The 27,579-nt window shown below is 40.0% G+C and overlaps 1 protein-coding gene across 48 annotated transcripts in view; it reads left to right on the forward strand.

Annotated features, from left to right (window-relative positions):
• The window catches only part of PTPRD (protein tyrosine phosphatase receptor type D), a 507,941-nt gene that overhangs the window by 267,579 nt on the left and 212,783 nt on the right, over positions 1 to 27,579 (forward strand). For 30 of the 48 annotated variants that reach the window (XM_075317015.1, XM_075317121.1, XM_075317166.1 and 27 more), the window contains exons 5-6: positions 25,059 to 25,247; positions 27,214 to 27,231. In XM_075317015.1, the coding sequence (XP_075173130.1) occupies positions 25,059 to 25,247; positions 27,214 to 27,231 (207 nt within the window). The remainder of the gene's footprint in view (positions 1 to 25,058; positions 25,248 to 27,213; positions 27,232 to 27,579) is intronic. The other 18 variants (XM_075317081.1, XM_075317088.1, XM_075317378.1 and 15 more) reach the window with 1 other exon arrangement.

Below are 27,579 nucleotides of genomic sequence, written 5' to 3' on the forward strand. Positions count from 1 at the left end.
GCCTTGTGATTCTACTTGTAGGTGGACGTTGCCGCTAGGGTAACGTTCCTTATACTGCGTCTGGCAGTTGTTCGTATGCTCGCACACTAGGGGAGTGAACAGAGGTAGGAGCTTTGTGCGACTTATGCTGCTGTCCGTCTCTTTTGCACCACTAGAAGAGCGGACCTAGGCAGGTGCCATATCTAGTGGTTCGTGTCCTCGCACACTAGTGGAGCGAACGCAGGTAGGAGCTTTGTGCGGCTTACGCTGCTGTCCGTCTTTTTTGCACCACTAGAAGAGCGGACCTAGGCAAGTGCCATATCTAGTGGTTCGTGTCCTCGCACACTAGTGGAGAGAACGCAGGTAGGAGCTTTGTGCGGCTTATGCTGCTGTCCGTCTCCTGGCACCACTAGAGGAACGGACCTAGGTAGGTGCCATTTTACACTCACTGCTTTTGTCTCTGTGATCTTTAACAGAGACCATTCCACACACCCTCCAAGTAAGGGAGGAATTGCTTTATTTTTGAATTATATTCCTCTGTGAGTATAACAGAGGTATTGCACTCTGCACTTGTGCTATCATTATTTACAGTGGCACACTTATATCCCCCTTATCCTCTGCCACAGTCTGCAGCAGAGTCTTTGCACGGTGGACCCTGACTGTCTGACATTTCTTTAGGTTTTATTATCAGACAGCCCCCCGTAACAGTAATATTGTAAATAATCTCTTATAGGCAGATTTTATTTACAACAGAACACAGATCAGAAGTTGATCATTAAACATTTTCCATTTCACGTGAAAAAAATAAATCATTTAGTAATTGACGGCAGCAACAGAGCTCAAAAAAGTTGGGACAGGGTCTTGTCTACCTTTGTGTAGCATCCCCTCTTCTTTTGTCTGTAAATGTCTTGGAAATGAGGAGACCAATTGTTGGAATTTTGGGAGAGGAATGTTGTCCTCTTCTTTTCAGATGTAAGATCCTAGCTGCTCATCAGTCCCAGCCTGTATTGCCAGATTTTTCATATTATTATGTGCCAAATGTTTTGTATGGCTAAAAGGTGTGGACTACAGGCAGGCAATTTAGTCACCTGAATTCTGCTTCTGCAAAGTGATGTTGTTGTGATGGTTGCTGTATGTGATTTAGCATTGTCTTGCTGAAATATTAAAGGCCTGCTCCGAAATAGATGCTGTCTGAATGAGACCAAATGTTGTTTTAAAACTTGTATATATTGCTTAGCATTGACAGTGTCTTTCAAGATGTGTAAGTTGCCCATGTCATAGGCACTAAGGCAGTGTTTCTCAACCCAGTTGTCAAGACCCACCAACAGATCATGTTTTCCGGTTTTCCTCAATCAGGTTTTCAGGCTTTTATTAATGGTGCACAGGTGATGGAATTATTCTTTGTCTAATATTGAGGAAAACCTGAAAACATGATCTGTTGATGGGTCTTGAGGACTGGAGTTGAGAAACACTGCACTAAGGTAACCCCATACCATCAGAGATGCAGGCTTTTGAACTATTCACTGATAACAACCTGGATAGTCCTTCTCTTCTTGAGTCCGCAATTCCATGAAGAATTTTAAAATTTGATTAATCTGACCACAGAATAATTTCCATTTTGCTTTAGTCCATTTTAAAAATACTTTGGCCCAGAGAAGTGAGCAGCATGTTTGGATTGTGTTGATATACAGCCTCTTCTCTTATTGATAGAGCTTTCACTTGCATTTGTGGATTGAACTACGAAATGTGTTCACAGATAATGATTTCTGAACCCATGCAGTGATTTGCATGACCAAATCATGCCTATTTTTAAAGGCGTGGTGCCTGAGGGACCGTAAATTGCGAGCATCCAATTTTGACCATTGACCTTGTCCCTTGTGCACATAGATTTCTCCAGAATCTCTGAATCTTTTGATGATATTATATACTATAGATGGTGGGATATTAAAATTCTTTGCAATTTTAGTTTGAAAAACATTTTCAGAAATTGTTCCACAATTGTTAGATGCAGTTGTTTAAATTGGTGAACCTCCGATCATGTTTGCTAATCAGAGACTCTGCCTTTCTATCATGCTCTTTTTATAGTCTTGTAACCTAGTTGAATATAGACCCTCCAGCTGTTTTTCATTAATACCATTTACTTTTCCAGCCTCTTGTTAACTCTGTGGCAACTTTTTTTAAGCTGTGTTATTGCGATCAATTTCTAAATTAGTTATTTTTTCAGATGAAATGGAAAAATGTCTAACTTTTATTGACTGATACGTTTTCTGCGTTCTGTTGTGAATTAAAAAATGGCTATATGAGATTCCCAAAATATTGAATTCCTGTTCTTTTTAGATTTTACACAGTGTTTAAATTTTTTTTTTTTTAATTGTGGTTGTACTTATTGAGTCTAATTTATTACTGCTGTGTTAAATATGATGCTCTAAATTTATCACAGTGGCTCAGGGTAGATGATAAAATTTGTTACATGTTTGTATACTTTTTGTCTGACTTTATTACACCTTTTGCGTAGTTTAATATAAACCAATCTTAAGCTACATCTCTTTTACGCTAAGTCATGATCTTTCATTTAAGTCACACTTAAAATAATGTTCTCATTTTAAGATGCATCTCATTTTTACTTACTTTATAAAATCTCAGTAAATAAATACATTAAAGTCCATGCAAATCTTGCCAATTCATAGAGATTTGCTGACAAAATCTACATACTGAGGCAGTGCAAGGATTTGTGTTCAGCCGGTAGTATATACACATTCTTCTCCAGCATCTGAAGTATATTTTCTGCTTCTTATTACTGTTATGAGCATGGGTGCCTAAGGGCACTTTTGTATTCTCTATCCCTCTAGCTATGAGTTTGACCTTTCAGTATATAAAAAAATGGATTGGAAACATTACAGGAACCATGTAACCTATAGGCATTTCGTCCTGAAGGACTTCTGCAGTGCTTGACACAAATTTTAGTCATATCTGTTTAATAAATGCTACTGGAGCTGCACCCATCATCTCTAGGCCCCTATGTTAAAAAACATATATATTTTTTTCTTTTTTTACTGAATTCCTGTCTATGGTATAGCATATAGCACAGTCCACCATACTGTTTTATTCAGCCAGAAAAAACTCCAACCATGACATATATCAGCCAGGTAGAGGCCATCATTTGAATGGGAGTAAATAGATTTATTTAAAAGGAATCTGTCAGCAGGTTTTTGTTATGTAATCTGAAGACAGCATGCTGTAGGGGTTAACACAGAGAATTAAGCTAGGCATCTCTTATCACACTGTATTCAGTTATTTACATGTAATGTTTGTTTTTTCATCAATTATTATTGCGAGACTAGGTCAGTTACAGGTCAACTAGTCTAGCACATCCCAGCTCACTGTCTATGGACATTGTATATAGAGAGCCTGGTGTGGTTGGGGTTAGCTTTCTCAGCTCTACTACATGTTAAATCTAAAAACTCATGTCAGAATCGCTGCACCCAGTGAAATAAGCGATACGTCATTGGATTCAGGGTCTCTTTAACTTCATCATGCTGATTGTAATAGATATAACACTGGGTTATGATAACCTTGTAGATATTGCTACAGCCCACATCTCTTAGAACCAATTGTTTATTTGCTGCTTTTATATATTGCCATATTGGTGTTTATACTGTAAGCCCAAGTGGTAATTAAACCGCTTTCTGAGTTCTGCACATATCTAGTGTATTATTCTAAAATTGGATTTCTAGAAAAAATTTAGTTCTCTGACTAGTTCTAAAAATATACTCATTATGGCCTACCATAATGGTCTGATTTTTGTATATATTTATTCATTGCCTAGAGCATTGTTATACTTCACTGTGAAAGCTCTGCTAAACCAGATTGTGAAATTATACATTGTAACAGCACATAGTCAACATTTGCATTTCATGGCATCTGAATACATTTTTATCTAATATATCCTGCAAACCTCTGTGACCTGGAGAATAGGTAATGGCACCCATGCACGATTATGGAGTTGGGAAATGTACATATATTTGTAGTAAACGTGGAGTATCTGATATGTGCAATGGTTCTAAGACACAGGAGTAAAATATACAAGTGGAATTTACATTTAGTGATGTATTGTAGATAACTGAGCATCCGTTTAGGATTCTGCACGTCCTCTTTAATGCATAAAATGGACACTTTACCGAGATTGGCACACAGTGGGGACACTTATCATATATAGAGCATTGGAAGAGTGAAACACTTGCCCTTGGCTACTTATTCCATTGCTATTTCCATTTCAAAACGGCCATCTAAAAAAATATGAGCTTTAATTACGTGCTATTGCCAACTGCTATCGTCTATCCAGTACAGCTTATAACATCTATGAAACATTATTTTCATTTCTGGAAATTTTCTGTCCCCATTAAATATAAGGTTATGCTCCCACAATGAGTTTGTACAGTTCCAGCGTCTTACAGATTCAGCGAAGTGCATGAGATTTATAGAAATCTGCTGCCCACTAAGCTTTTTTCTTGTTATTACGCTGCATAATATGACCTGCGATGCGTTTTTGACGCCCACAGCTTGTCAATTTGTCTTGCTATCTAAGGGGAAAACTTTCCTCCTTGCGGAGACTGACAAACCAATATGTCTGCCAGTGAGGAGACTTATAGCTGTAATGCTCCTCTGGGAAATATGCAAATTGTCTCTTCAGTTAGGAAGGAGACGAACTCTAGAGCCACGTATTGGAAGTAGCAATCCTAAATGTCAAAAGTGACCCTTTAACGACCCTTTTCATGTGACTTAGGATTTATGCCAGATCATAAACTCAATTTGCAAATGCGATATTTCAGGGTGATTGCACCTCATCTGTGTAAAGTATGAGATCTGGTCTGACTGTATGAGAAGCTATTCTCCTTGTGGAGACTGACACACCATTCCAGCATGCCAGTGGTGAGGAGACTTTAAGCTGCAATGCTCCTCTGGGAAATATGCAAATTGTCTCTTCAGTGAGGAAGTAGATGAACTCTAATGCACCTATGCAGCCAGATCAGATCTCATACTTTGCACTGGCATGCTGGAATGGTGTGTCAGTCTCCAAAAGGAGAATAGCTCCCCTTTAGACCCCGTTTTAGCCTGTCATACAGTCAGAACAGATCTCATACTTTACATGGATGAGTGGCAATCACCCTGAAACACTGTGTCTGCAAATAGAGGTTATGATCTGGCATAAATCCTAGGTCATATGAAAAGGCTTGTTATAAAGAGCCACGTTTGACTTTTATGATTGCTACTTCCAATAGGTGGCGCTAGAGCTTGGCTCCTTCCTACCTGATGAGACAATTTGAAATTTGTCTTGCTAGTACGCCTAGGGTTATGCACAGATATTGACTATAGAATTACATAAGATGCACAAAATCCACACGTAAAAAATGTAGTCTAGACATGACTGTATCAATAAAGTGTTATATAAGCCAAATGTCAGGAAGTATCAAAAACAAAACAGCTTAATATAAAACATGAGAGACAAAAACAGCAGCGTCAAAAACGTGATAAAAACACGTAACAAAAATGCACTCAAAACTCAATGAGCACAATGAAAGTCATCACATTTAGTGCAAAATTGCTGCACCATGAAAGACTCACCAAATATTTTCATGGGAACGAAGCCGAAGACTGATTCAGATTGGATAATATTTTTACACTATCATTGATATATATTAGTTATTGCCATTTGCCACACAGTGTAATTAAATAGAAGTTACCCTGTCAATTCGATTACCGCATCATTGCTAGTTCGGATTCGGAAATGTAGCATTAAAGGGGTATTCATTCTCCAAGATCCTATCCCAATATGTAGTAGGTGTATGTTGAAGTAATTCTCACTTTAATAAAAAGTTTCTGGGATTCATTCTACAGTGCCTGTGAGAATTAAAGAAATACACAGGCATGTGATTTCCAAACCTCTCCCATAATTTGAATGAGCACCATCTCTTTTATAGTCCTCAGAAATATAGACATACCATGCATAAATATAAGCGTTTCTTACATGATAGCAAATAGTAGAATACATAACTACATAGTAAATGCAGACACTCCCAGCATCCACCCAGCTTAGCCAAACTACCCAAGCAGCTCTTTGCCAAAAGAGTGGGCTCTCACTCCCTATAAAAAGGTTTTGGCAGGTTTGAAGATTTTTAACTCCTTCCTTACCTTAACAGTGTAATAATAATAATTTTAGTAAATACCTACAATTAATTAGCTATGTTACTTACATCGTGTGAAGAGCATTGCAGCTAAGATATCCATGATTACGATCACGAGCAACTAATTTAACTGTCACTATATGAACGGTTCTAACATAAGCTGCAATGCCCTGCACATGAGGTAAGAGACAGGGGTGTATCAGAATAACTATATTATGTTTCTAATTAGAGGCATTTGGCAGTATTATTATTATTACACCTACTACATATTGGGATAGGATCTTGGAGATGAGAATACTCCTTTAAATGTCAACCATTGAAATAACTCAATGGTTCGGCAAAGCAGCAACTGGTCCTTTTTAGCAACTTTTGTTTTTTGCTACCCCTTCTGAGTGAAGCATGATGTAGGGGTCTTGATTCCAGCAATATACCACTTACTTTAAGAGGTTGCTGCAGTTGTGATTAAAACTGTTTTCTCTGTAGCAGATTAAGCAGTTCTCTGCATGCTGAGCTCTGTATAGCTCCACCCACATCACTGATTGGATTTTTTTATGTTCGCTGTGCATAGGCAGAAAGCAGCTAATTAGCGGTGTGAAGTGGTTGAACTACCTGTCAGCAGGTTTACTAGTCCTCCAGTCATATTCTCCTGCTGATAAAACAGTGATTTTATTAAAACTAATCTGCCCTGCAAGGGAAACATCCCCAGAATTAGAGTCTTTGTGACTATATGACACAGTTCCCTGATTATGTAGCAAACATTAGGTGTCAGATTCCCTTTAAGTATAATTCCACATATAAAGATGGATGGCAGGTGAAAAAAAAGAAACCGGTGGAATTTCTCTAAGTAATAAAGCTTGAACCTTGATCAACAAGCACTGTAGAAACCGATGGCAACTTTGTCATGTTTTATCTGCTTTATGAAGCATCGACTTGGAATCTAGGTCAGATTTTAGTGCTATAAAATGATAATGTTCTCATAGGAACTGAGATTAACATAGAGATTTGTACTGTGGATTCACTTAAATCTCGGAAATCAGGGGCAAAGCGTCTATTATAAAGTATTCGTTATTACATACATTGCATTACTGACACATATGCCGTATAGGAGTGTTTGCTTTGTCTCTAATAACTGTGTATTTCCCTACGATTCTAAGAAGCCTTCTGAATCCTAACAATAACAATACCAAAACAATATAACTAGAAATTGCAATATTCATTTTCGGAATATTACATTGACCTTTTCCATCATGATGAGAATACCTTATATTTTGAGGTTCATGGTTTTGCTTTGTCAAAGGTCAAGAGTCAGCCTCTCAAAATCATTGTGCTTATAGCCATTTCATCCAGCTGTCTGCGGCAATCATTTTGCCAATTTCTAGGCAGGTGATATGTTCAGTAGTGGAATCAAAAGGTCTTCAGAGAGATGAAAGAAAAATCTTTACTCTTCCTAGAAAATAACCGAGGAGAAATAGAGAGAAATCGCTGCACGTCATGTATAAAGGAAGATACATAAAGCTAGTTATCATGCGTATATTACACTAGAAATTATCAGACTACAGGATGCCATCATTCAGCTAAAATTCATCTATTCCAGTCTCAGTCCTTCATTTTTTGGGATCACATGTCAGGCTTCTGTCACCACAGATACTGGATTCTAACAGAACCAGAACCGTATCCCACAACCTTCATACATACTGTAATTATGATAGATTTTATTGCCACATTAATTCATTTTACTGAGAAAAATGATTAAAGTGACTGTCTGCATTTATTATCATCATTTTGGCTTTAAAGACCGCCATGTAGTGCTGATTTATTGTAAGATATATCTTTACATTGGGCCAGGGTCTTTTCTCTTGTATAACAGCATTGTTAAATTATACAATTCTACCTACCTGCACCCACCATGAGGGGAAGCTTAGAAGATTACTGCAGTCTGTATACTCATTATACGAAAGGAGGACCTGTCAACAAATCAAATGTGGCCAGGACCTGTCACCGAATGAAATGTGGGAAGGACCTGTCACCAAATGAAATGTGGCCAGGACCTGTCACCAAATGAAATGTGGCCAGGACCTGTCACCAAATGAAATGTGGCCAGGACCTTTCACCAAATGAAATGTGGCCAGGACCTGTCACCAAATGAAATGTGGCCAGGACCTGTCACCAAATGAAATGTGGCCAGGACCTGTCACCAAATGAAATGTGGCCAGGACCTGTCACCAAATGAAATGTGGCCAGGACCTGTCACCAAATGAAATGTGGCCAGGACCTGTTACCACATGAAATGTGTCAAGGACCTGTCACCAAATGAAATGTGGCCAGGACCTTTCACCAAATGAAATGTGGCCAGGACCTGTCACCAAATGAAATGTGTCCAGGACCTGTCACCAAATGAAATGTGGCCAGGACCTTTCACCAAATGAAATGTGGCCAGGACCTGTCACCAAATGAAATGTGGCCAGGACCTGTCACCAAATGAAATGTGGCCAGGACCTGTTACCACATGAAATGTGTCCAGGACCTGTCACCAAATGAAATGTGGCCAGGACCTTTCACCAAATGAAATGTGGCCAGGACCTGTCACCAAATGAAATGTGTCCAGGACCTGTTACCAGATGAAATGTGGCCAGGACCTGTCACCAAATGAAATGTGGCCTGGACCTGTCACCAAATGAAATTTGGCCAGGATCTGTTACCACATGAAATGTGTCCAGGACCTGTCACCAGATGAAATGTGCCAGGACCTGTCACCAAATAAAATGTGGCGAGGACCTGTCACCAGATGAAATGTGGCCAGGACCTGTCACCAGATGAAATGTGGCCATGACATGGCCCCCGATGAAATTTGGCCAGTTTTTGTGGCCAGGACCTGACACCAGATGAAATGTGGCAGTTTTTGTGTCCAGAACTTGTCACTAGATGAAATGTGGACAGTTTTAGAGACCAGAACCTGTCACCAGATATAATATGGACAGTTTTTGTGTCCAGGACTTGTCACCTGATGAAATGTGGCCAGTTTTTGTGTCCAGGACTTGTCACCTGATGAAATGTGGCCAGTTTCTGTGGCCAGGACCTGTCACCAGATGAAATGAGGACAGTGTTGGCCCTTGCTTTTTTCCTTTTTCCATTGTTGCTTAGGGCAATTTTAACTTTATTCTCTGTGGGCGTCTCCAGGCTCATTTGCATTATTTCCCTGTAAGCAACACTCTCTTTGTACAGACCATAAAAAATAGCACTCAACCAAAATGGCCCATATCCAAATTAATACTCAGACAAGCTGTGAGAATAAAACATGAGCAAAGACTGCCCACTTTTAAATCTGTCAGCAGATTTTTGCTATTTTATCAGAGAGGAGCATAATATAGGTCCAGAGACCCATATTCCAGGAATGTGTCACTTATTAGGCTCTGTGCTGTGGCTTCAATACGATCAATGTTTTATTAGCAGTAGATTATAACTTCAGACTAGGTGTTACATGCAAGCTAATCCAGCTAATCTGTATAACCCTGCCCCACCACTGATTGTCAGCTTGTTGACAATCCTAAGTGTGCACAGGAAGCTGCCAATCAGGGTTTAACAGGGTGGATGGGGTTATACACAGCTCAGCATTCTAACTATTGTTATATCTACAGAAGTGAAAACAGGGATTCTATCAAAACTGCACCTAGAAGTCCAGTAAGTGGGGCATCAATGGAATCAGGCTCTTTGCCGCTACATCATGCTGCTAATGGATGCCCTTTAATAATATCAGTATGTAATAAACTCCTACGCTCCCTTTATTTATCTTAGGCTGAATACATAGATTGGCAGATTTCTCAATGTAGAGTAGACCCTTTATATAAAATGTCTGATCCTATCAGCTGCATATAGCTATGAGAATTCAGCATCGTTTAAGCTTACCTGCTACCCATCGGCAGGCTACAGGTGGCAGTGTTGTCCCTTTTACAGCTTTTTCAATGCACAATTCTGACTCCCAATAAAACAGCAGGGAACTGATAGTAAATGAACAATCAAATAGAATGAACTGTGACAAAAACAGTTTTTATGCCAACATAAAACACTTATATGTTTTCTCTTTTTTATCATTGTTAGTATTATTATTATTATTATTATTATTATTATTATTTTCATACATTTTGTTTTCTCTTCTGATATTTATTTTTAATATTTGTTTTACCCTTTTTTTAATAGTGATATTTGCATTCATTCTGTATATGGTGACTAGTAAATACGCTATCATTAAAAATGGCAGATTCTCACAAATATTACCAGAAAGGCTCTTCAAATTGCTATGTTAACTTTGCCAAACCCTTAGCTTCCTTCCAATTAATACATTTTAGTTAATGTGAAGCAGTAACTATGTCTTGCAACCCTTTAATTTACAGACATGAAATAATGAACAGTTGCGCAGCACTGAAATATTGAACAATTGCCAAAAGCTACTGATTGCCGAACTTACCATGAGAACTGACTGTTAGTATTATTCAACTGGGGAACACAATCTGACTTGGTCCTGTAGGCTTCAAGCTATTTCTATCTGTCACGGCAAGCTAAAAGCTTTTTTTCAACATTGGCCATTTTCCGGTGATGTGCCAAGTGTAGACACAGACTTTAGATTGTTAGCAGGTTCTTCTGAACTAGGATTGTGTGTGTGCACAACAAAAAGCCGGAGAAAGAAAGGATGACATCACCGCTTTGGCGTGCGGTGGAGAACTGGTATCCGTGATACAGTGCATGACTACTCTCTGAATAGACAATGCAAGAAATAATACCCAGCATCATTAGGACCAGGTTTTCTTAACTTGTAGTGTTCTGCTTTCCTAAAAGACTTCTTATATCAATAATGCTGCGGAACGGATATGTACATTACATGTTCAGCCATGAGTCTCATGTAACAGTGCTGCAAGAAAACAGAAAGGCCCTTCTAGAATGTAGAAAAGAAATCCCCATGTCCTAGATACCACTTAAAGTGTCAATAGTTTGTAAGAATTTCAAGGCTATGAAAACCTGGACTAAGAATCTGCAATCTTCATTTCTTTATTCATTTTCAGACTTTGAATATGCAGTTTGTAACCTGCTCCTAGTTTCAGACTTTTCTCCTAAAGATGTGTCCCCTCCAGCATTGCATACTTGACTTGAGGTCTGTACGTTCAGGATGCTGCTGTCTTCACTAGCTTTCATGAATCAATACAACTTATTTTCTGTAGGGATTTCTTCTTTATGCGCTTTATTCCATGTATACAGTTTTCTTCGAGCATCTCTAAGAACATAGATGTATTTCTCCCTCCATTTTCTGATCATCTATGTACAACTCACTCTTCCCCCCTGCTGATATTTCTAACCCTGCAAGAAGGTAAGAGGAGAGCAGAGAACATTCAGAGTCAGAAGCACAGGCGAACAGAGAACATTCAGAATCAGAAGTAGTGGAGAGCAGAGAACATTCAGAATCAGAAGTAGGGGATGGCAGAGAACATTCAGAGTCAGAAGCAGAGGAGTGCAGAGAACATTCAGACTCAGAAGTAGTGGAGAGCAGAGAACATTCAGATTCAGAAGCAGGGGAGTGCAGAGAACATTCAGAGTCAGAATCAGAGGAGTGCTGAGAACATTCAGAGTCAGAAGTAGTGGATAGCAGAGAACATTTAGAGTCAGAAGCAGCAGAAAGCAGAGAACATTCAGAGTCATAAGCAGAAGAGAGCAGAGAAAATTCAAAGTGAGAAGCAGAGGAGAACAGAGGAGAACAGAGAACATTCAGAGACAGAAGCAGAGGAGAGCAGAGAACATTCAGAGTCAGAAGCAGAGGAGAGCAGAGAACATTCAGTCAGAAGCAGCAGAGAGCAGAGAACATTCAGAGTCAGAAGCAGAGGAGAGCAGAGAACATTCAGATACAGAAGCATAGGAGAGCAGATAACATTCAGAGTCTGAAGCAGAGGAGAGCAGAGGAGAACGTTCAGTCAGAGGCCTAGCTGTAAGCTAAATGAAGGGTATAAATACACCATACAGCAGCAAAATGTTAGAAATATTTTAATAAAGACTATTTATGAAGTTACTTAATTTTTCACTTCAGAAGCAAATATTTAAAGCATTATTGCAAAGGTTTACTTATACTTCACCCAGAATTAAGTCTGCTTAGAGACTGATAGAATCTAATTCTCATACGTATGATATCCCAGGTGATTGCAGTTGATACATACTATAGATACTCTCTAAGGGGGTTTGTATATCTCTAATGTTCTTTTTAAAAACCAATAACCAACAATTTTGCAGTTTGCCTTGTTATAAAATGTCTGAATATTCTCACTATCCAGCTCTTCCTTGAATGTGTTTTTTTCCATTTTACTTTCTTTGATCTTTCATTTGAGGGGAGTCTCAAATGGGATATCACAGCAGAATAGCCCTGCAGTCACCTCTCTGCAGTTTCTATCCCACCTTGAAAACAGGACGTCCCTTAATGACATTTTTTTTTCAGCAGCGGGGATGAAGAAGTGACCACAGGCTCAGTCATCTCAGCCCTCATCTTCAGCCACCACCACCCTAGACCCTGCTTCTGAAACTGCTGCCTCTTTCCTTAAAATGGGGTGGTGATATAAGCAAGATGAGTGACAGCAGAGCCCCCCCATCTTCTATCACCACATTCAAATGAATCATCATTCATCCTGAGAAGGTGGTGATAGAAGAAGGGTGATTGACACCAATACAGCTCCTTGATGATGATTCATTGTGATGGAAGCTGTAGGGGGCTGCTGATCTCAGTCACCCTAATATGCCGTCACTTCTCCATCAGCAGGGGAGTGGTAAACGCTGCAGAGAATTTACTGAAGGTCTATGCTTTTGAAAAGTCTCATTTGAGACTCCTTTCAAGTGAAAAGTCACAGGAAGTATAAAAAAAAAGATATTGTAATTACCAGGATAGGGAGAATGTTAGGGAGTTTTCCAATAAAGCAAATTGAAATAGTGGTTAGGGCTTAAAAACGGATATGTATAAAAGGCATTACAAGTATCAGACAACCTCGATCACTTACCATTAGTTGGTTTAACTAAAGACTGAATGTTTGCTGAATGATAATTGTAAGAAGATGCTCCATTTCCTTACAAATTCCAGTAGAGTGGGAAATTAAGGCCAGTTTCAAACATATGATATTCATGGTCCAAGTACAGGGTTATGGGTCTCCTGACCAGAACTCAACAGCCTCATATATTCCCAGACCAATGCTAACAATGTCCAAGCATACTTAGACTGTGAATGTTGGATGTATGAAGGTGCTTTATCTACAGTACTCTACAGTGGGCACTAAGTAATGTACAAAACTACAGTGTACATTGCTTGCATGGCTTGGGCTAAAGAAGATATCAGCTTATCAGCGGGGGTGCCACAAGCCTGATCCTGATCACTATGGATGTAGGTCATCAATAAAAGTGCCTTTTTGTACATAGACGGGAGTATGACGTTTTCTGTGTTAGCATACACAAGTGTAATGGGAATCTATATATCACTCTGCTTATAATTGAAGTATGGTACTCGAATAGGGGTCCAGTCCATATTTGTTACAAAATAACGTCCGCACTCAAAATTGAGATGAAAGCAAGACTAGTGATCAAAACATTTTTTGAAGTTCCGGTGACGTATAACTGACCTTCATCAGCATAGGAACTGATTACTGAATGTAGTAGGTAACCATGGAAACAGCACAGGTGAAAGCGACAACCACTGCATGGAGGAAGCTTTGTTTCCATGTGGTTGTCGCTTTCCCCTGTGCTGTTTCCATTGTTTCCTGCTATATCCACCAATCAGTTCCTATTCTGATGAAGGTCAGTTATGTGACCAAAACGTCAAACATGTTTTGATTGCTATTTAAAATCTTCCTATTACCACCATTTTGAGTGGCAAGGTTATTTTGTAGCATACACAAGTGTATCACACTAAGTGACACAAGTGTTTCATAGTGAGGTGACTATTCTTGATATGGCTTTTACGAAGCCTCAGTTTCAGCTATTGGAAGGCCACATATCTGCCTTAGTCTATATTTTACCTCTGCAGCGTACAGATATGACAGTAATCAAGGGCTCTTCATTGGTATCCACATGCATTGCACACCGCTGTTATTTTCTTCTTTAGAATGTATTGATCATGTCTAGCTTATAATAACGTTGGCCTATACTTCAGATGGCTAAGATGATGTAATCTCAGTGACAGGCAGGGTAATACTCTAAATTATAGTGTTTTTCCTCTGCATCTCCAATGGAACCTTCTACTAAGGATAATAGTAGGGTTTTATAGACAGATATCCAGCATTTGCAGAGGATTCTTGGAAAAGACAATAGAATATAAGTGCTTGGTGAAATACATCCTGCAGTCTTCAGAAATGCATTTTAGAATATTCTGTATGTACTAAATTACCTGTAGAATATTGAAAGGGGAATTCACCAACAGTGTAAGATCAGAATGTAAGAAATCTTCCACATACCATATATTCTGCTTAGTGTTAGCTTTTTTTTATATGTTTAGTATTAGGCAGTAGAACCGATTGTTCTTACTACTCTTCTGGCTCCATGGTAGAGGTCACATTGAACAGGCATTAGCCAAAAAGTAATCTATTTATTTGAAAAGAATGGCATACTTTAAAATATTATCTAATTCAATAGCTGTAGAACAGGACCTTATCCAGCCCTCAGCTACTCCTCCAATACCCCAATAGGGCAGCTTATTTGCTTTCAGAACAAAACAGCTAGGCATATCAATGCCCGATCTTTCTTTCCACATCTGTTATGAAAGAGTTATTAGGCCTCCATGCTCATTAATAGGTCAACCAGTCTGCAGAAATCTTTGGGTTTTTCCCAACTTTAATGCATTTGTGTGCAATTGCTGTGCACTCAAAGGGTTTTTATAATTTGCTACTTAACTAGACAATGTAATACTATTGCATTTACCTTGGCGTCATTATAATTTAGATAGTGTAATCCTTAAAGGGGTTGTCCACAACTAGGACAACCCCTTTTGATTCTGCATGTTTCCCCCAGGTAAAATAATAAAGTCAATACTGAGCTCCTATACCGGCACACTTCCATTGGTGTCTGGGTTTGCGGTGTCGGTGCTCACGTGGGGCTGTGATGTCACGCGAGCCCCACATTCACTCAGCACCAGCTTCTATCTCCCACCTTTGGCCAAACCAGTTAATCAACAAGAAGTGAGAGCAGTTGCTGCTCTCACTTCCTGTTGATTGCTCACTTGGTCTGAAAGCTGATAGAAGGAAGCTGATTGGGCTCGAGGCTGTTGTGATGTCACAACCCCGAACACTGCTGGAACATTAAGTATAGGCCCTATTATTTTACCTGGGGGAAATGTGGAACAGAAGGGGTTGTTTTAGTAGTGGACTATCCCTTTAACATAAAAGTGGTTGTCCAGACCTCTATATGTGGAAAAGGGAAGCCATGTTTCCTTTGACACTGGCATTTAGTACTTGCCGTATTTTTGTTATATTTTTTTTAAATGTAGAACTTGTATTTTCTCTTTTCTTTTTACAATTATTGAGCTCCTTACATTTCAAGGCAAAGTTGTTTATAATTTGGTAATGTAATGCCTACAGATAAAAAAAGTTCTATTTTATGAGATAATCATTTCAGTTACAAATTGTATTGTTCTCCGATTCTTTTTAAGTTGAATTCCAGGTTTTATTGCCAAATACCTGACAGCCGCATTGGAAATATGCCACAACTGTCAAGCAAAAGCAGCTACGGCTATTTAAATCTGCTATATTGTGATGTTTCTCATGAAAAATTAATGAATACTATTTACAAAGATTATCTGTGCATAAGAGGATGGATGGAATTTAATTACCTTTTTAAATAAAATAACTATCCATAAATTATTGTGTATTTGTGTTGTAAATATATTTGTGTAAGTAACAGTGTTTTTATTGCTTTAGTTCAGTGTATCCTGAATGAACAGACACTTAAGGCCGCATTACATGCTGCAACATCGCTAGCGATGTCGCTAGCGATAGCACCTGCCCCGTCATGCGTGCGTCACGGGCAAATCGCTGCCCATGGTGAGCAATATCGCTAGTTCGTGTCACACGCACAAACCTTCCTAACAATGTTGCTGTGGCCGGCGAACAAACTCTTTTTTAAGGGGGAGGTTCGTGCGCCGTCACAGTGACGTCACACAGCGGGCCACCAATAGAAGCGGAGGGGCAGAGAGCAACCACATTAACTTCACTCCCACTTCGTTGCCGGAGGACACAGGAACGCTGTTGTTCGTCATTCCCGGGGTGTCACACATAGCGATATGTGCTGCCTCAGGAACGACGAACAACCTGCGTCCAAAATGAGCAACAATATTTGGGAAAGGAACGACGTGTCAACAATCAACGATTTTTGCAATTTTTCGGATCATTAGCAGTCGCTCGTAGGTGTCACACACAACGACGTCGCTAACGACGCCGGATGTGCGTCACGAATTCCGTGACCCCAGTGATATCTCATTAGCGATGTCATTGCATGTAAAGCGGCCTTATGTCTTACAATGTTTAAACAGTATTAGAGCACATTTCCAGAAAACCATACTCAAAATAAACCCGGCGTTCCTGTGTATCCAGGAACCACACGGGTAGCACAAACTCCTGATCATATCAGGGAAAGGAGGACATGCGAGTTTTTAAAGTGCAAAAATTACATGATTTATCATTTCATATCATTTCAATATATACACAATCAATGGGTCTCTCCTATGAAACATCTCTATCATGTATACAGCAGTAATGATAGCATCTACACACAGTGGAGCATATATTAATTCAATGCAACAGAGAGAACAGGTATTTGATTTAAACATGTAACAAGTATATGAGCCAGTCACCTTTAGTACAGGGTATGCACTCAAGTCACAATACATAATACTATGGAACCACAAATCATGGCAACTCCAAAGTTTTTTAAGGCCATAGCATAAAAGATCCTGTGAAAGCAGGAATCATACCCTTGAATGCCGGCACGAAAATCAATTGGCATGTGCTAAAGTGCAAGGTTGCTCCGGAGAAGAGGCCCCAAGGCTGCCCGACGTACGTTTCGATGAAGGTGTTAAATCTTCTTCAGGGGATGGGATCCCATTGATTGTGTATATATTGAAATGATTGCTTTTCTTGTAATTTTGGCCCAATGTCTTATGTGCATGTAACATCCTAATTGGTCTGGGGTTCCTTTGGAACCATTCACATTAACTTTCACAAGTTTTGTGTCACTATATTTTCTAATAAATCATGTAATTTTTGCACTTTAAAAACTCGCATGTCCTCCTTTCCCTGAAATGTTTAAACAGTACAGCACCACAAAATGCAGAAAAATGTAAACCTACACTTGTGTTAAATTCAGACACCAAGGTGTTGTGAATGTTAGTTATGTTTTGGCTGCTGGGAGGCTCCCTCTGGTGGCCAGGAATGGTTTGGACTTGGACCAGGTGTGTTGTGCAATGGGCGTTTCCTTTGCTAATTCTCTGCTTATTTAAATCCTGGTCTGATAGCTGGCTATGCCGGATGTCAGTTGTTCTTTGTATCACCAGCCTGCTTCATTCTGCTCCACACCACATCTACCCCAGATAAGTGCTTGCTCTTTATGTATTGTTTGTTTATTTTGCTCTTATCTGGGTTTGTCATTTGCTGTGGTTGTTTTCAGTTTATTTGCATGCAGGGATTTTCCCCTCAGGTGCATGACTGGGGAACTCTTTGCAGTTCTGTTTGGAGTATAGCTCCTTTTGGTCTATGTGTTTGTGGCTTGTTGAATTTGTTATGATTCTTGTTTTCTGTTCATTGGTATGACAAAAGCACCTGGTATAGGACGGAGTTCAGATCGTGCGATCTGAGGGCCTTTTTGTACTATCAGGAATTTGGAATTTTGCAGGGTTTTACTCTGGCCACCATCAGCCCATTTCCTGTCCTTTCCTATTTTAGTCAGTGGGGGCCTCATGTTTTGCTAATCCTGTCATCTATCTGTGTATTGTGTTTTTCCTATATCACCGCAGTCTTTGAATGTGGGGGGCTTGCTATTCTTGTCTATTTTCTGAGGCAGAGGGTTATTCATCTTTAGTTAGTTAGTAACTAGATTAGTTAGTTCTCCGGCTGGGTTCGCGATGCACAGGATGTTAGTTCACCCCTCGGCTACTTCTAGTTGTGATGGTTAGTAAGGGGATGGCGGCCAGATTAGTTGCCAATGCTCTTGTCACCTTTTACCAATGATTTGTGGTGGCCTTCCATGGTTCCGGATCATAACACCAAGGCTTTGCTTATGTGTCCTTTTATCTTATTATTATTATTATTATTTATTATTCCATTTATTCCATGGCGCTTTACAAGTGAAAGGGTATACGTACAACAATCATTAACAGTACATAACAGACTGGTACAGGAGGACAGAGGACCCTGCCCGCGAGGGCTCACAGTCTACAGGGAATGGGTGATGGTATGATAGGTGAGGACAGAGCTGGTTGCGCAGTGGTCTACTGGACTGAAGGCTATTGTTGGTTGTAGGCTTGTTGGAAGAGGTGGGTCTTGAGGTTCCTCTTGAAGCTTTCCACAGTAGGGGAGAGTCTGATGTGCTGAGGTAGAGCATTCCAGAGTATGGGGGATGCACGGGAGAAATCTTGTATGCGATTGTAGGAAGAGGAGATAAGGGAGGAGCAGAGAAGGAGATCTTGTGAGGATCTGAGGTTGCGTGCAGGTATGTACCGGAACACTAGGTCACAGTTGTAGGGAGGAGACAGGTTGTGCATGGCTTTGTATGTCATGGTTAGTGTTTTGAACTGGAGTCGTTGGGTGATGGGAAGCCAGTGAAGGGATTGGCAGAGTGGCGAGGCTGGGGAGTAGCGAGGGGAGAGGTGGATTAAGCGGGCCGCAGAGTTTAGGATAGATTGGAGGGGTGCAAGAGTGTTGGAAGGGAGGCCAGAGAGCAGGAGGTTGCAGTAGTCGAGGCGGGAGATGATGAGGGCATGCACTAATGTTTTTGCTGATTCTTGGTTAAGGAAAGCACGGATCCGGGAGATGTTTTTGAGTTGTAATCGGCAGGAGGTGAAGAGGGCTTGGATGTGTGGCTTGAAGGATAGAGCAGAGTCGAGGATCACTCCAAGGCAACGAGCTTGTGAGACTGGGGAGAGTAAGCAACCATCGAGTTTGATGGAAAGGCTTGTTGGAGGAGATGAGTGAGGAGGAGCCGTGGGACTCTATGAGCTGTCCCAGGTCAAAGGTGTAGATGGAGAACAGCAGGGGTCCAAGAACTGAGCCTTGGGGGACACCGACAGATAGGGGGCGAGATGAGGAAGTGGTGTGAGAATGGGAGACGCTGAAAGTTCGGTCGGTTAGGTATGAGGATATCCAAGATAGGGCCAAGTCTGTGATGCCCAGAGATAAGAGAATCTGTAGTAGGAGGGAATGGTCTACTGTGTCGAAGGCAGAGGACAGGTCCAGGAGGAGGAGGATAGAGTAGTGTCGCTTGTCTTTGGCGGTTAGTAGGTCGTTAGTGACTTTAGTTAGGGCAGTTTCAGTGGAATGATGCGGTCGGAAGCCGGATTGTAGCTGGTCAAAGAGAGAGCAGGAGGAGAGGTATGAGGACCAAGATGGACATGCTGTTCTAGTAGTTTTGAGGCATAGGGGAGAAGGGATATGGGGCGATAGTTTGACACAGAGGATGGGTCAAGGGAGGGCTTTTTGAGGATGGGTGTAATAGAGGCATGTTTAAAGCATGAAGGGAATACACCAGTTGTTAGTGATAGGTTGAAGAGATGGGTTAGGGCTGGGATGAGGACTGCGGTGATGTTGGGGATGAGGTGTGATGGGAGTGGGTCCAGTGCACAGGTTGTTAGATGTGATCTTGAAAGTAGAGTGGAAAGATTGTTTTCTGTCATGGTGGAGAAGCTGGATTTGGAGGAAGAAGGCTGAGTAGCTATGATGAGGGGCTGTGGTGATTGTGGGCCAAAGCTTGCTCTGATGTTGTCAACCTTCTGCTTGAAGAAAGAGGCAAAGTCTTCAGCTGAGAGGAGAGGAGAGGGAGGTGGTGCTGGAGGACGGAGGAGAGAATTAAAAGTGTTGAATAGCTGTTTAGAGTTGTGAGAGAGAGAGAGGATATGAGGGATGAGAAGTAGGTTTGTTTTGCAGCAGTGAGTGTGGACTTGAAAGTGGTGAGGGACTCTTTATATGCAATGAAGTGCTCAGTGGAATGAGACCTCTTCCATCTGCGCTCAGCAATTCTGGAAGCCCGTCTCAGTTCTTTAGTCTGACTGGTGTGCCAGGGTTGCCTGTTGATTGTGCGGGTTTTGGTATGTGTGAGGGGGGGGCGGCTGATTCGAGAGCTGCAGAGGTTGTAGTGTTGTATAAAGTTGCAGCAGCATCTGCATCGTGTAGAAATGCAATGTCTGTGAGAGGGAAAAGGGACTGAGAAAGGGTGTGTAAATCAATGTGTTTTGTATGTCTGCGAGGGTGTGAAAGTTTGTGGAGGGGGGGTTGCGTAGTTGGAGAAGAGAGGTAAAAGAATGTGAGTAGGTTGTGGTCAGACAGGGGGAGAGGTGAGTTAAAGAGGTTAGATAGGGAACAGAGGCAAGTGAAGATGAGGTCCAGCGTGTGGCCATCTTTGTGAGTGGCTGCAGAAGACCATTGGGTGAGGCCGAAGGAGGCAGCGAGTGTTAGAAGTTTGGAGACAGATGGTGGGGATGTCGTTGGAAAGAAAGTGTAGTAGCCAGGTGGTGAAATTATCAAAAAAGGCAGTGGCTGGCCCTGGAGGGCGGTAAATGACAGCCAGTTGAAGGTTGGAGGGGGCGTAGATGCGAACGGAGTGCACCTCAAAAGATGGGAGAGTAACCGAGGGTGGTAGTGGAATTGGTGTAAAGGAGCATTGGTCGGACAGGAGCAAACCAACTCCTCCACCATGCTTGTTACTGGGGCGGGTGGTGTGAGAGAGTTGGAGACCGCCATAAGAAAGTGCACCAGGAGAGGCAGTGTCAGAGGGGGTGAGCCAGGTTTCAGTGATGGCGAGGAAGGAAAGTTTATTAGTGATGAAAAGATCATGAATGTAGGATAGTTTGTTGCAGACAGAGCGAGCGTTCCATAGAGCTCCTTTTATCCATTTGTGTCTGTCCTGTATAGAACAGACAAAACAAATTTAAAAAAAAGACCAAATTGATTTGATACAAATGCACATTTCGGTGGGATTACGTTAGTCTTTGGTCCGGTGACGTGGCTGGTGGTTTACTTCCGGGTCTTACTGCATGTGCGACAGCATATATCGCTTTGTGCACAGGTTCCTGCCATATGTTGTTTTCTTTTTAATTACAAAAAAAAAAAAACAGAAAAAGTAAATTACAGTGTTGTATGGTAAAAGAAAAACTGGTAATAGGTGGTAGTGTGAAAAAAAACTGCTAAGAATGTGAGAACCACTAGCAGCAGCCGAACCACCACTACTGGTTTTAGGCATCCAGGCAGTAGTACTACCAAACCCAGGTCACAAATGGCCTTGTTTGCCTTTGGTGGGCATATTAGTAGGGAGGAAGCTGAGGCCACTGTGGAATGCATTACAATTATACAAAAAGACTGACCGACACATCCAATAAGTGTGAACAGGTGCTAGCTGAAAAACACACTATAACTATGAAACATATACAGATGCACACTAAAATGCTAACAATGAAAATGTGAACTCTGCATTGCATTACTGCTATAGGAATATTTGAAAAAACAAGATGTTTAGCTTTTGTATTGGCCAATGCATGTGAGCCTGATAACCAACGGCAAGGTAATCTCTGTATATCTGAAACCTAACTTGAAATGCCACTCTCTGGGTAAAAAACCTCTGTGTCTGAGCAAAATGCCGCTATCTGGGTTAAAACCTCCATGTCTTGGCAGCCACACTCCTGCTATAAGCAGTGTGAACACAGCCTGGTTATAGGACGGAGTGCTCAATCAGAAAAAGATGCACTACAATTATACAAAAAGACATCCAATAGGTGTGAATAGGTGCTAGCTGAAAAACACATTATAACTACGAAACATATACAGCTGCACACTAAAATGCTAACAATGAAAAAGTAGCATTGCATTACTGCTATAGGAATATTTGAAAAAAAAGAAATGTTTAGCTTACATATTGGTTATGTATTAGGATCCCGATATACATAGATTACCTTGCCATTGGTTATCGGGCTCACATGCATTGGCCAATACATAAGCTAAACATCTCTTTTTTTCAAATATTCCTATAGCAGTAATGCAATGCCAGAGTTCACTTTTTCATTGTTAACATTTTAGTGTGCAACTGTGGAATGTATGACATATCACTTGTCTAAGTCACTGTACGATGATATTACCTCTAACAGCGACACTGTCAGTGTGAGTCAGTGTTCTGTGCAAAATTGTCTACCTGCTCTCAAAAAATTTTGGACCATTTTTTTTATTTAAAAAAATATGAAAAGTCTGTCAGTTTACTGTGTTAAATTTTTCTGTTGGTTACTAATGGTTTACCAGTTGTTACTATGGTGGGGTAACTTTGACATTACTAAGGCTTTGTTTGCATTAAATATTTTGAAATGGGTTGGCTACAAGATTAGGAGACCTCAAAGTGTTATACACATCTTGGTAGAGCAAATGATATAACTGCAAATTATATTTTTATTAAAAATTCACTGAACCTGGCAAACTAGAATTTCACAAGTTTCACTAATTTCGAGAATAGATTAACCGAATTTGAATCCTGTGTAGTCCTCTGCCATACGAAAGTATGGGAACACTATTCATTTATACAGACTCTGTCTGTTTATGTTTGTTTTTTAGTTTTAGAATGGAAAAAAAATGTGTGTGTGAGATTTTGTTTTTCCAGTACTAAAAATAAACAACAATGGAAAGCAGACATAGGAATGTACTGGATGCTAATTCTGTTTGTCCTTTCTACATGGACCAGGCAAGTGAAAAAGATAGATGAACATGTGAACAGAACTTTAGTATAGAATAAACCTCAAAAACTTTACTTATACTCATGTTGATAATCAAGACTTTTATGGTACACCGTAGATTTCTTTGAATAATAAAGAGGACCTGTCCACTGTTTCAAAACAATTGAGTTAAGTGGCTTGTAAAAAAAAATCCCTTTGCTCCCTTGATTCTGCCATTCTTTTCTTTTTTTGCTTAACATATGTTGCTTTTGGAGCACAGACCTATGAAATCTTTTACTTGTAGCCAAACTGGGTATTTATTCGGAGTCTTCTCTGGAGGGTGTGCCTTATCTCTCTTCATTCCCAAACAATGCTAATCACAGCTTGGCAGTTGATATATTAATCTCAGACATTACTAATGCTGGGTTCACACATAGCGACAGCGACAACGACATCGCTGTTACGTCACCATTTTCTGTGACATAACAGCGACCTTGTCAGTCGCTGTTATGATCGCTGCTTAGCTGTCAAACACAGCTACGCAGCAGCGATCATAACGTCGCTACATGTGCAGAGAGCAGGGAGCCGCGCACACTGCTTAGCGCTGGCTCTCCCTTCTCTCCTAGCTACAGTACACATAGGGTTAATTTCCCGATGCGTACTGCAGCTACATGTGCACAGAGCAGGAGCCGGCACTAGCAGCAAGAGCGGCGGAGGCTGGTAACGAAGGTAAATATCGGGTAACCAGGGAAAGGTCTTCCTTTGGTTACCCGATGTTTACAGTGGTTACAGCTTTCCGCAGCTGCCAGACGCCGGCTCCTGCTCCCTGCTCGCTTGATTTCGTTGCTCTCTCGCTGTCACACACAGCGATGTGCGCTTCACAGCGGGAGAGCGACGACGAAAAAATGAAGCAGGACATTCAGCAACGAGCAACGACCTCACAGCAGGGGCCAGCTCGTTGCTGGATGTCACACACAGCGACACCGACGGGACGTCGCTGCAACGTCACAGAAAATGGTAACGTAGCAGCGATGTCGTTGTCGTCGTCGCTGTGTGTGACACCACCTTAAGATGTGATTTGCAGTGCCTGGGGGAGAGGTTAAATGGTATGTCCACAGAGAAGACTCTGAAGTAACACCCAGGTGGACAACAAGCAGAGATATCACATACTGCTTTCCAGAAATCACAAATGTGAATATCTCTGCAATGGAGTGACGCAACATGAAAAGGAAAAGAGCAGAAGAATCAGTGGAGCTTAGATGTTTTTTATAAGATATTTATCTTAATTGTTTTGAGTAAGTGAAATATACTCTTTACATTTATTTTTTGTTTAGTGACTGCCTGGTCTGGTGTACAAGTTGGTAGATAAATATTAATATAGCTTGCATACCTTATTGCTCCGTTTCCAGCCCACTGCTTCAGATTGCAATTAAAGGTATACTATAAATAAGTGACATCACCAGTTGACGAACCAACAATAGCCAAAAAATGACAACTTTCATCACGACTAATACAGCCATTGCATTGGCAACATTATAGTGGAGAAAGGTTTTCATTGTTTAATACAGCCTTGACACCACATCCAAAGTGACATAATGTGACACTTACTTTAATGATAGTAAGTAACAGATATGCCTATATGAGATATTTTATACACTCGCAGTTCAAAGTGAATATAGTATTTGTATCTGGTGTATAAAAATATCGAATAAGTAGGGACTGGAAGACATATTTGTGTATGGTTATGTATTAATGGCATACACTGCTTTGTTTGCCACTGTTCTAGCCTTGGAAGAGAAGATAGTAGTATTAATTATAGTGATTAATGAAAATGTGCAATAGCCACCTGAAGACTTTAGGATTCATAAAAAATTGTTTTTATTTTGATATATTTTATTATTCAAATAGTCTACATAATATAAAATGCCAAGCAATAAGAAATACTATGTATTCTAAAAACATGCTAATTTCCAAACCGTATTATGATTAATTTTCAGAGGATCAGATTCCCCGAGGTTTTCCCACTATTGACATGGGCCCCCAATTGAAAGTGGTGGAACGTACACGAACAGCCACTATGTTATGTGCAGCCAGTGGAAATCCAGACCCTGAAATATCTTGGTTTAAAGACTACCTACCTGTTGACACAAGCAACAGTAATGGACGCATAAAGCAGCTAAGATCAGGTAAGGTGTCACAGGTGCTAACCCAAAAAGCTTTTTCTTTCTCTCTCACTTTATTTTATTTTTTTTGCTTTAATTATAGGTAAAGACTTTTCTTCCTACTTCCTTTCTCTCGTCTAATTTGGCGTGTTTTCATGTCTGCGGTGTAGTCATTGCCTATTCCAAAGTCTACTTGTGTGCGGGTGTGTGTGTTCCTCAGCTTGTGTTTACTCCTCATTCCCCACTGCTGTGACTGTACCTCAATACCTTTCATCTATTTTATCGCTTAAATGCGTAACTCGAAAGATCCATTCCTATATCTTCTTTTTTGTTTTGCTTTCTACTTTAATTTCAACAACCCTTCTCCAACATTATAGTAAACTCACAAACCAGATGGCTAATTTTTTGTTAACGAATCAGTCAACCAATTTATCTTTCTTTTGCTAAAATATCCAAACCGTAAAAATCCATTGGATTAGTTAGGCGGAATAGTAATGCACTAAAAAGACAAAATGGGTCTTCTAGTCCCTGACTGACAATATAGAAGGAAAACATTATGATTTCATACGTAAGATATAAGGAATACTGTGCTGCTTACGAGACTCTTGTCCCATTATCGTCCTAATTGCACTTTCTCGGTTACATTTTGGATACATGGCACTTCCTTTTCTTTGCAAACTTCTAAGACCCCCTTATCAAAGGGTTTAAAAAATGCCATGAAAGTGCAGCATTAAATACCTCTTAAGTCATATAAGTAGTGAACTTTTTGGCATAGTATTTGTTACAAATGATGTTTAAGAGAGCATCACATTCTCAAAAACGCAACCCACGGGGTATGCTATCTCTAAGAGAAGCGCCCGCAGAGTCAATACATTAAAGAAGCCAAAACAGCAATGTGTAGAGAACTAAATATTTTCCTATGTAACGATTTTGAGAAAAAAACCCTTAAAAAAATGCAAACCCCCCTCCCAACAACCTCGAAATTATATTTGTTAATCCAGTTTATAGGACAACTAACTTATTGTTTAACAGGTGGCAGTAATATTTTTACTTTTCTGGTAACTTTCACAGAAAAGAATACTTATATTTTACTTATTTCTCAACAAATATAACATTTCAATATATATATTTTTAAAAGAATTGGCACAGGCCAAATTGTTTCCTAGATTTCTTGGCTTTCTGAAGCATTCTGTGCTCTTCAAACCGTCTTGTTTAGCGCCTACCTTATTGTTGTCAGCAAAACCTGTGTATAGTCTAAAATTCTTATTCAACGATTTATAGATCTTTAAAAGTGACAATAGATACAGAATATAATCATTTTTATTTATGCTGTCTTTCTTCTCTCCGTATTTAAATCTACAGAATCCATTGGTAAGTGCTTAGTCCTCCAGCGCACTTTTCCCCCCACAAGTTTCCATTCTTAAACTAGTCCTAGTATTCTGAATACTGCTAAAATGCATGGCATGCATTTTACTACTACCAGCCAGTGTAGTCACAAGACCTTTGTAGTGGTGCACACACCTTCACAAAATGATTGTTGTTGTAGAAAACCCAGTCTACACCTTTACGTAAGGAAATGTCCATTAGCTTCACTGATCCTAAAGTAGATGTTTTACCTTGACCTGTATCACAGTGTTTGTCATTAAATGCCCTTCACAGAGCTCTGAGATCAAGATGAGCATTACTCCCTAAATTTATTATTAATAGTACAAACAACCTTTCCGATGTATTAAAGATATTATAATAATTGCCCCCCTACTTACTGATATGTCTGTACTAGTTAGCGGAGTTCAGTGCCATTTTGGGTCCTTGGCTCTTTATCCTACCGGGCAGTAGCACTTAGGACCTATTACCTTTATTCAATTTATTCCTGTTATCCTTTTCTATTTTGTAAATCTGATTGAATTCTTCTTCCAAGTCCTACACCTCCTTCTTCTGGTACTAATGATTCTTCTTTTTAATCTTATTTGCATTCATATTATCCACCCAGGTGGTACACCAATAAGAGGTAAGACTAAGAACTAAGAGTCACAGAATGATCTTATTCATTCTTTTTTTTGTATTTCCATCATACTTGTATCTGTTTTTTATCATTTAAAAAAAAAGAAAATTTTATTTATATTATTTTACTACTTGATCATGTGTCTTATTCATCCATTTATTTTATTTAACACAACAATTTTAGTTTGTGATATGCTTCAAAGAAAGCATATCAAGGTCTCTTGGCCAAAGCCCAGTCACAGCTTTCCATGTGTCCCTCTTTTTTTCTTCTTCTTTTTCTTCTTCTTCTTTTTTTTTCTTTTTTTTTTTCTTATTTTTTGTCCGATTGATTGGAGAGAAAAAAAAAAATCATTTT

Source organism: Anomaloglossus baeobatrachus, chromosome 1, assembly GCF_048569485.1.
Source record: "Anomaloglossus baeobatrachus isolate aAnoBae1 chromosome 1, aAnoBae1.hap1, whole genome shotgun sequence".
NCBI lineage: Eukaryota > Metazoa > Chordata > Amphibia > Anura > Aromobatidae > Anomaloglossus > Anomaloglossus baeobatrachus.